This window comes from Leishmania infantum, chromosome 34 (genome assembly GCF_000002875.2).
Source record: "Leishmania infantum JPCM5 genome chromosome 34".
NCBI lineage: Eukaryota > Euglenozoa > Kinetoplastea > Trypanosomatida > Trypanosomatidae > Leishmania > Leishmania infantum.
In genome coordinates this window covers 111,907-121,929 of record NC_009418.2, presented here as the reverse complement: position 1 = coordinate 121,929, position 10,023 = coordinate 111,907, and the positions used below count along the sequence as shown (strand labels likewise).

Below are 10,023 nucleotides of genomic sequence, written 5' to 3'. Positions count from 1 at the left end.
CGCGTCCCTTCACCGCGGGGGCCGACGTTGACGAAGACGAGGAGGCTTTTCGACTTCTCTTCAACTCCTTCGAATTGCCGGCGTTCTCGTCCGCAACTGAGCCGCCTTTTCGGTGCGCAGGACGGGCTGCCGGGGCAGGCGTGGGCAACAGGTAGCTCGTGATGTCGCCGTCGACGAAGGAGGGGCTGAACAGAGAGACTTGCTGCAGGGCTGCCCAGTAGACGACAGTTGTGCGTGCCCTGGCGAGTGCTTCCGCACGATACGACGCCGATGTAGCAATGTGTGCATCTCGATCTGCTTCCGGCCCCTTCCCGTTCGCGGTGACGGATTCTGCAGTGCCCACCGCAGAACCGCTCGTCAAGCGAGACGTGCAACTCTGCACAGCCCCTAGCGCCTCCGCGAGCATGTCGACCAGCCACAACCCGCACAGCGCCCACACCTCGCTGGGGGTGACGGACCAGCTACACACGTCGTCGTACTTGTCAGGAATCGGCTTCGCCATAGCAGCTGCGCGCAACCGCGCCTGGCGGGCGCAGAGGCGCTGAACAAATGTGCGCATGAGGCAGTCGAATAGCTCAGAGCCGGTGCTGCCCTGCCGTGGATACTCGACGTTGCCGAAGCGCGCTGGCTTCGCTGTGCCGGCCGCCGCGCGAGTGCCGAGAGGCTTTTCCGCCCTCTGCTGTAGGCCTTTCGGCGGCGCTGTGGCCTCCGAGGATACAGTACTGCTTACATGTCCTTGTGCTTCGCTGGCGTAGTGGTGCAGTGTGTAAGCCGTGCAGGCGCGGCGCAGGTCGTGCTCCACACCACCGCCGCTCACGACGATGGCGCACAGGAAGCTGTGAGCGCGAGGTATCTCCTCATCCGGGTGTGGAGGGCCACCGTACGTCTCGACGTACTCCCTCTTGAGTCGCGCAAACATTAGCTGGTCGTCTGTTCCGTCTGCTGACGCGGGAGCAGACGCTTCGAGCGAGCGATGGACAACACCCTCCTGCACAAGAAAGCGAACCGCCTCGCGACAGCCAGTGCCCATGAGGTTGGCAGTCACACCCATGAACAGGTTCGGGTAGACATGCTCTTGCTGCAACGTCTTCCCGTCCTCGCCGACATCGGGCGGCACCAGTACGTACTTGCCATCCTTTATCTGATACACCTTCGAAGGGGGCTGCTTTCGAATCATGCGCTGGGCGATGGAGCGGGCGAGGCCGTAGTTTGTCGCCTGGAATCCCATCGTTGAGTAGGAACCGATGATGTGTTGGGCCTTGTCGAAGCCCGACGTGGGGCCCCGAACTTGTGTCAGCTTCGCGACCGCCTGCGCCGAGGAGGCCGAGGACACCAGCACGGCAGATTCCGCAATATTCGCCATGCGTCACATCTAAATATTTTCCCTTTTTGTTTTACGGCTGCTTGTCTCTCTGTCTCACCGCCTCGCTGCGTGCGTGTGAGCGTGCTGAGTGCGCCTTTGCTTGCGAGAGGCACGGGTATGACGCTGCCGCGGTGGGGCGTGTCTGCGCGGTGAAGAGGGAGGGAGGGAGGGAAGGGGGGGGCGACGGATTGGACATCAGACGAGACAGTACAAGAGGAAGGCGGCAGGGCACAACACAAATGTGGAAGCTGCAAGGTAGGGCTAGGCAGGCAAAGAGACCGAGGCGACCACCGTCGCTGCTGCCTCTATCGCATGCGTGCCACCCCCCTCCCCTACGCGTCACCCATGGCGTCGCGCATCACGACCCGCGAACGGAGGTGCCACTGAGACGAAAGATAAAAAAGAAGGCGGTCAGTCGATGAGGCAACGACATCGCTCTTTCTCTCAGCCTATCCAGTGTACTCTGGTAGCTCCCTGGCAGCGTCGACGAGGGAGAGACTGGGAGCATAGCAGACTGAGGTGAGGCACTAGCACTAGCAGCCACCACCCCTTTCCAACTCTTAAGTACTGTCGTGACACGACGCACCCACGGAGGGCAGCTGAGGCGTGGTAAGATAGACGATGGGCAGGCCTCGCTCTGTCTGCTCAGCTGCAGCCCGTCTATGTGCGCTTTCCAACTTTTTTCTTGCCTTCTGCTTGCTCTTCGGTTTCCATTGGAAGGGAGAGGCGTTGGAGACGGAAAGCGCGCTTTACAGCGCTCGTGAAACATCTTCGGCAACGCGTGCATTTCGCTACCGTGGCGCATGAACTGCACGCCACCACCGCCCCTCCCCCTCTGGCCCGTGTCACAGGCACCCATCGCGTGGCGCAAAGCAGCGGGAGACGCGCGGGTACGGCGATGCGCCGGCTCAGTCGTCGGAGCACGGCCCCTGCCTCGAACGCAGCCCACACCCCGCTTCCCACGTCGCTTCATAGCCGCTGCCCGCATTATGCCCGTCGCCCCCCTCTCTGCCGCATCCCTGCCGGGGTGGCTCAGACTCTCCGCCAAGTAGTCGGTGTGAGGGCCGGGGATGTGTGTGTGTGGTGGGGAGAGGATGCGTTGGAGTCACACTGACACGTTGCCTCCCATATGGATGACGCAAGCGTGTGCACTGTCACCGCTCACTCCGACGCCACGCCACCCAGGACCCCGCTACCGACATCAGCAGCCATACATTGCTCTGCCATTCCCACGACATGGATGCTTGCGCCGCGGTCTCCGGTGAATCCATCCGCTCCGCCGTCGATGCCGCCACTAGAATGAGCCGGCACACGCTGTTTCCGCCCTGCGGCGACGCCTTGCGTGCATGCCACGGGTCGAGCACGGAAGGGGAGAGACGGAAGCGCGGCCGCGGATCCTCCTCCGTGGGTGTGCCGGTCCGCGATGGAGCTCCTCAGAGACGGCAGCATCCATGTCCTCCCAGACCCGCCGCCACTCTCCCCACACCAGCACCCGCTTCGTCTCCCGGCAGCGGGCGCGGGCGGGGCCCTCGAGGCGATGGGTGCACTCCTCGGACACCTGCACCACCTCCCGCAGCAGCATCATGATTGGAACCATCCGCGATCAGAATCTCCACGTGCGCAGGACTTCCGCCTTTTCCCAAATCGTTGAAGCTCATGGTGTGCAAGCGAGAGCCGGCGTAATCCGCCTGCAGCGCCGCAAACGTGAGGCGGCGCGAGGCTTGGCCATACACGAAAAGCCCGTGCTCAGCGACTGCTCCAGCACCAGCCCGTCGGAACTCAACGGAAGCGGCGCTCCCTCTGCACCGTGAAGGCCGAAGCCACACACACACCAAATCCCTCTCCGACATAGTTCCTATTGCGTGAGTGAGGGACCCCTATGGGGGTGGGATCAGTGGAATATGATAATGACGGACTCGTGGGCGTCCAAAACTTTCCGCAGGTGCTGGAGCACCCACCTGCTGGTTTGTGGAGGGAGACAAGGAGGCGCGGAGGAGGGGCGAGCGAGAGTTGGCCGTCAGCGTTCTCTGTCCCAGGCACGTCTTTGGCATAGCAGACATAACGCATACTACATACTACATTCATATACATATATACACGATATACACATGCGTAGACGCATGAATTACGCACACCTGCATGATTGCACAGAGCGCACGGACGGAGAGACGAGCGTGCCATGGGCGACAGGACCAAGAGAGAGAGCGAGAGCGAGAGAGGAGAGGATCGTACGGATATCGGAGACGGGACAAGACGAAAAAAAAAGGGAGAAGGGAAGGAGAGAGAAGCATAACGAGAGACACGGATTTCTCAGGGAGGCGCCCGCATTCTTCCACACACGCATACATTCACGCACCACATAAAATTCAGGCGAGCAGGCAAGCGGGCAAACCCGCGCTTGCAGACCGCCGAGAGAGAGGGAACACTACATACATATACATGGATATATATATATATATATATGTATGTATGCGTATAGACGCCAGAAGATGAACATCGAAATCATGAGTGACAAACAAAGGAAAAAAGAAATGTTGGGAGGGGTGGGGGTGGGGAGACGAGACCGCGTGCACGTGAAGGAAGATGCTCAAGGGAAATACGGGTTACACATACACAGATCTACACATATCTATGCGGGGCGTTAAGGCTGTCGAGACAACCGCGATAACTCGCCATTCACCGGGTGGCGCCGAACCCGCAACGCGAGTGACGGCATGTTTCTATCTGCTGAGGGACGCGTTGCGTACTCGGGCCATCACGGGAAGAGCTGCCGCGGATGACCGCGCACAAACACATCAAGGGCACCGACTCAGGTGGACGAGTCTTGACGTGGAGGCGGTTGTAGTGGGATGTCGGTGGGGGATAGCATGGAAGGGGGGAGACGCGGTAGAAGCCCCCCCCTCCCCAGAAAAAAAACAACGACAACAACAGGAACGAAAAGTGCTAGAACGAGAAGCACTCATGCGGCCACAGATGGCGCGCTGCTGAGTCACGCAGTCGCTCAAACGCACACACAGAGACACTGAGGTACACCTTCGCTTGACATGCCATTCCCACCTTCCATGTCTGCTGCGTGCGCGCTTCGATACCTCGTGCTCCTTGTGCGGCACTCCATTGATCCGTTTTGGTGCATTCAGCCTGCACGGTGCTCGCCCCTTCTCCCTCCCCCTCACCCGTCCCCTAATCAGGAACGCCGCCGCCTGCCCTTTCCTTTCTTAGCTTGCGCCGTTTCTTCCCTTTCCTCGCCTGCCTTTTCCCCATCTGTGAGCTGCCTTTCACTCCTTCGCTCACTCAAACACAATGGGTTTCTCGTCCTCCAGCAGCCGCCGCTCCTCATGCTTCATGGCATCGCCGAGCTTCTGCGCGGACGACTTGGACGACGAATGATTTCTATTCGGCTTGTTCTGCCGACAAGATGTGATGGGCGCGTCGTACGTCGCCAGGGCACCCCTGACGTACTCGGAGGACGCGCCGGCGGTGTGGCAGGACGGCACATCCTGGTACAGAACTCGCCGCGCGTTTTGAAGCTCCTTTGCGATCGCGGTCTTCATCCAGCCCACAATGAAGGTCGGCGCCCAGCCGTTCGGGCTCATGCAGGACACGTACGTGCAGTACGTCTTGCGGCCGACATGTTGGAAGCGCCAGCCGAACACGACGGCGCCGCGCACGCAGTTGTCCTTCTCGATGGTGATGCCGGCCGTATCGCGGTAGTCAACGCTCGTGCCGTAGATGTAGTAACACCGCTGCTCCGGAACATAGCGCTTCTCGACAAGGTAGATGAAATCTCGGGCCGCCACAGGAGGCGGGGCGCTGTACCGGTTGTACTCCACATGCCAGTCGCGGATGCCCATGCGGCAGAGTTCCTCGAGGTGGTCGTTGTCGTTGCCGATGTACTGCGCCGGCAGTTCGGGGTTGCGGGCGATGACGTCATACTGGCAAAGGTTGTTCGAGTAGCGGTTGCGCTCCTCCAGGCTTTGGGCGTGCATGAAGGTCAACACCTTCGCCGGTGACACGCTGTCGAGCGTGAGCGTGACGCGGGCAAAGTTGTACGAGCCGACGTGGGGACGAGTAAAAAGACGGATGTCGCCCTCGCGATCGGTGAAGTCTACCAGCTTAAAGGGCTTGTGGGCCTGCACGTCTGAGATGGTGCTGTGCAGCAGCGGAAGGTCATCGCTCAGAAGGTCTTGAACAGCCGCGTACGTATCGTTCAGGACGCGCTCCGTGGTTTCCGTGTCCTCGCAGTCTTCGATCACCTGCAGAGGGAGGGCGCACGGGTAGGGAGGCTGCTCAGAGCCAGCGGCGAGGCCGGTCTTGGACGCCGCCTTGTACGCGGCGTCACCGATAGAAGAGACGAATTTGAGCATGTCAGTAGACGGCAGTCAAGAGACGACGTGGCGGATCGGTGTGCAGTGCCTGGAAGATGAGGAAATAGGAAAGGAGGGTGAAGAGGAGGGCGGAGGCGAGCGAATTGGGCAAAGGGCAAGAGACGGCGGCTTGGCGCACCACGTCGACGGAGCGGGCTGAGTAATGCCTGCAGCGGTGCGGCAGATAGAAGATACAAGGCAAGCAAAACAACAACAAAAACAGCCGAATGATAACAATGAGGGAGCGCGCGGCGCGAGAAGTCACGTCTGACTCACTCAGATGGACGCAGACGCACGCAGAGAGAGAGAGAGGGTGATGGACACGCAGGAACAGAGAAGACCAGCAAAGCAGAACCCCCTCCAAACAACAAGGAGCGAAGAACACACGATGATATGGCAGAAGACAGCAAAAAAAAAAGAAGGATGATGGGGGAGGGGAGGGGCAAGAGAAGTATCCAAAAAGGCAACCGAAAGAATTAGAAAGAGAACCTCCTAAAAAAAAAAGGGACAAGAGGGATGACGGGAGCACTGTTCTTGTCGCGACGTAGAAGAGGTTAGGAGAAAGGAGGGGGAGGGGGATGCGGTTCCTTCCGTTAACGTTCGCCGTTTCGGTGCTAACCGTTCTCGTTAAAGCCTCTCCTGTTTCTTTTTGAGTGTGTGCTGTGTGTGTTGCTCGCTGAGCCGTTTGACACCGTACGCACTTGCACACGTCACACGCGTCAGGAAAACACGCGCGACCGCAAAATCGCGCTCGGTTTCGGCCACCTTCCTTAACCAACAACAATATAGTGCTTATATATTTAGATAAAGATCGTACTGCACCCTACGCCCTCCCGTGTACAGTCGTACAGACAGTGCCGACAGGCACACACGCACACGTCCAGGCACGCGCAAGAACAAAACAGAAAGAGCAGCAGCTGTGCGTGTGTCGGCCGGAGCGGAACGTCGCGGCGGTGAGCAAGGGGAGGAGGGAGAGCAGCGAAGGGAAAAGCGAAAGAAGACCCAAGGCGCAAACACAAACGGAAACGAAGACGAAAACAGAGAGCGCGTCCGCGGCTGTTTCCTTGTGTGTGTGTGTGCGCAACCGCGTCAGGGAGATGAGGAATGAAGAAGGCTATGCTGTTGTGACAATCATCGTAGCTGAGCAGATGCGTGCATTGCATGTATGTGCATGTGTGCAGTATGTGTCGGCCACGGAGAACGGGGAGACGATGCGGAGAAGGTAGGGTGGCGGCACAAGGATGGAAGGAGAGGCCTCGCCGAGTTCGGTACGGCGCCAAAGACATGATGCGTCGGCGGGAAGAGGTGCAGTAACAAGTGCGACAAGCGAGGAAGAGCATGAGGCCCAGCCACAGCGCCCCGTGGACAGCGGCGTGCTTCGTGCTGGTACGCTCGCCGCCGAGTCTTTTTGTTCTCTTTTGGGGCGTCAACCCTGATAACGTTTCGTAGCGCACGCGAGACGACACGCCATCACACAGCTGATGAGCGTGCAGCCTGCGCTGGCGAGGGCACAAGAGAGGACGGCGTATGTGAGACATGCGTGGCTGTGTGCTTGCGTGGGGGCTGCACTTGCGAATTGATCTTGCCACACCAACGTCGTGTCCCTCATACCACCCATACAGACAAGCACAAGCGCGTTTAACAGTCAAGCACTTTCCTGTGAGCCGTTCGAGGCCTTCCTCGCTGACGGTATAAAGAGGCACTGCGCGCCATTACACCGCACGAGCAGGGGGGAGGGTAATGAGAGGATGCCGGCTCATCCACCTCGCAGATATGGACGGCTTTCGCCTCCTCCTCCACACCACAGCACAGGTTGTTGTTTTCTGTAGCCCCCCCCCTGTGATAGGGAGCCCCTTCACCATCGTTCCTGCTTAATCGAGGCTGCGCTTCCACGCCAGCCGTAGCACGTGGCGGAGAGAGCGCATCCACTTCCCCATGATGTCCTCCGCCATCTCGTTGCGCAACACCACGGCGATGATGCGGCGACGCTGCGCCTCGACCTCGTCGGCGTCCACGCCAGCCTCCACGTCGAGCGTGCCTTTGCCGGCGCCGTTGTTGCCATCATTTTGAATGCGCTCCAGTCGCCGATTGTAGCCGGAGAAGTCCAAGTACGAAAGGAAGAGACCGTTGGCTGGCGCCATCGGGATGCCTCGCCGCACGCCCTTGCGCAGCAGGACGTCGCGGATGTAGCTGTCAGGGAGGCCGCCGGCGGCAATGCAGACCACCGCGCCAATCATCTTGCGAATCTGGTTCAGCATGAAGCTCTGTCCATCCAGCTCGATGCGCACAACTTCAATGCCGCCGGCGTAGACGTCGCGAATGTGTTGACGCATGCGCTCCCGCAGCGCCGCGTCCGCACTCTTCGGGATCTGCCGCTTTCCTTGCTCGGAGACAGACGCGGCGGCGCCCTGCAGCTCCGCCGTCTCGCCTTCGGTCATCCACTCTTCATACGTCACGGCCACCCGCTCGTCGGGGGAGTAGAAGTGATTGAGAGACCAGCTATTAATGCTGTGCTGCAGCAGTTCCTCCTCTGGCGACACAACGAAAGGGTCACTCACGACGACGCTGCGGATGAAGCGGTAACACGAAGCGTCGTAGCTGCGGCCGCCCGGGGTGAAGTTGTGGTAGCAGTGCGTCCCCTCGTACTCGTGGAAGAGGTGGCGAACGTGCTGCAGCTGTTCCACGGGGAGGCGGTAGTTGGCGACGTGGCGCATCGCGTCAGCCGGTATGCTGCGGAAGAGAATCATGGACTCAAAGAGACCATCGTGGAAGTGTGTCGCGTAGTTGTCCTCGTACGGGCGGGCCTCTGCGGCGCGCTCCAGCGCGGCCTGCACCTCCGCGTCGCTGTCTTGACTCTCCACGTCGCTCTCGTCCTTCCCCTCCTCGCCATCGTTCAGCGCGACTGTGCTCGTCGGCCTGGCAGGGGTCTCAGAGTACAAGACTAGGGGCTCGGTGTGCAGTGGCGCCGTGGCCTCAGCTGCGGAGACATCACCCTTCCCTTCCAGCGGTGACGTCGAGTCTGGCGGCGCGGCCCCAGTTGTTGCCGCCGCCACAGCACGTGCAGCCACCTTGGCATTCTTGCGCTTCGGGAAGTGTCCCTTGCTCTTGCGCGCGCTGTTCTTGTGCTTGCGACGCCGCGCCTCTTCTTCCTCGTCCGTCACCGTGGCGGCGCGCGGGGGGTCGCGCTTGCCATGCTTGCCGGGCACAAAACCCACCTCCTTTAACGTTGGCTTGGAGGGCGCCAGAAAGGCTGGAAAGTACGTCTTGGTGTATTCCGCCGCTGTCATAAGCGCGAAGGTGGGCAGGTAGTACTCGTAGCGGCGCCCGCCACAGTTCAGGTAGGCGTTAAAGCTGCGAGTCACCGGCACGACGGCGTAGACGTGGATATCGCGGGGAAGGGCCTCGTTCAGCAGCCGCTTGGCCTCGTCGCAGCTGAAGACGGCGGCCTGCGCGCTGTTTGCGTCGTCTTCGACGTCGCCGTCTGCGTTGTAGACCTCACCAGCGGCCGCGCCTTCGGCGTGCTCCTGCAGGGCTGCTACACGCTTCTTGGTATACGAGGGGTCGTAGGGCAGCATGACAGCCACGGACACGACGTTGCGAAGCGCATGCACACCCTTGTCGGTGCGGCTGGCCCGCTCGAAGTTGAGCAGCTGCTGCACCTTTACGTTGGAAAAATTCACTTCGCTGATCATGTCCGTCTCGAAGAGCGCCTTCATGAGCGCTTCCTCGACTGTCGGATACTCCGGAAGGTGGTTCCACTGCAGCCCGCAGTAGCACTCACCGACATAGCCGAAGATGATGCCGACTTTCTGCTTCCTGCGCACTCGCTTGAGTCCGTCAGGGACGCGGTAGTACTTGTACGGGGTGCAGCCTGGAATAATCGGCTCGAGTGGCGGCGCCTTCGGTGTCGGCTGCCCCGCCACCTTTGCCTCCTCTGCAGTTGCAAGAGTCACAGCATCTGCGCTGGGGTTCGGCATGATAGTGCTACTGTGTGTAGGGGTGGTGGTAGGGCGGCGACGGAGGGCCAAACACGGAAAGGCGGACGCCTCAGTGCGCGCGCTCTGGTGCGTGTGCGTGTGTGTGTGTGTATGTGCACCGGCGGTGATGAGGTGGCCGCTCCGGCGACGTCGATCTTACATAGGCGAAAACGCGCAGAGTTATGCGTGTGCACGTGCACGCAGCGATACGCGACCGTCGTGCGGAGAAGGGGCGAGACGGCGGAGCACACAGAAAATGTGCACTCCATGTGTGGGGGAGGAGAAGGACGAGAGGAAGGACGGGAAGAGATGGCGGTCA

The 10,023-nt window shown here is 60.3% G+C and overlaps 3 protein-coding genes across 3 annotated transcripts; all 3 read right to left on the bottom strand.

Moving 5' to 3' along the window:
- Positions 1-1,363, bottom strand: DHS34 (deoxyhypusine synthase; the record flags this gene model as incomplete). Its single annotated transcript, XM_001468385.2, has 1 exon — positions 1-1,363. A coding segment is annotated over one exon (1,363 nt), but the record flags the coding sequence as incomplete, so codon positions are not given.
- Positions 1,364-4,650: 3,287 nt separating this feature from the next.
- LINJ_34_0340 (conserved hypothetical protein) lies at positions 4,651-5,727 on the bottom strand (the record flags this gene model as incomplete). Its single annotated transcript, XM_001468384.1, has 1 exon — positions 4,651-5,727. The coding sequence occupies one exon, from the start codon at positions 5,725-5,727 to the stop codon at positions 4,651-4,653; it is 1,077 nt and encodes a 358-aa protein (XP_001468421.1).
- Positions 5,728-7,598: 1,871 nt separating this feature from the next.
- On the bottom strand, positions 7,599-9,704 carry LINJ_34_0330 (conserved hypothetical protein; the record flags this gene model as incomplete). The annotated part of the gene is made up of 1 exon (XM_001468383.1): positions 7,599-9,704. The coding sequence occupies one exon, from the start codon at positions 9,702-9,704 to the stop codon at positions 7,599-7,601; it is 2,106 nt and encodes a 701-aa protein (XP_001468420.1).
- Between the last annotated feature and the right edge of the window lie 319 nt (positions 9,705-10,023).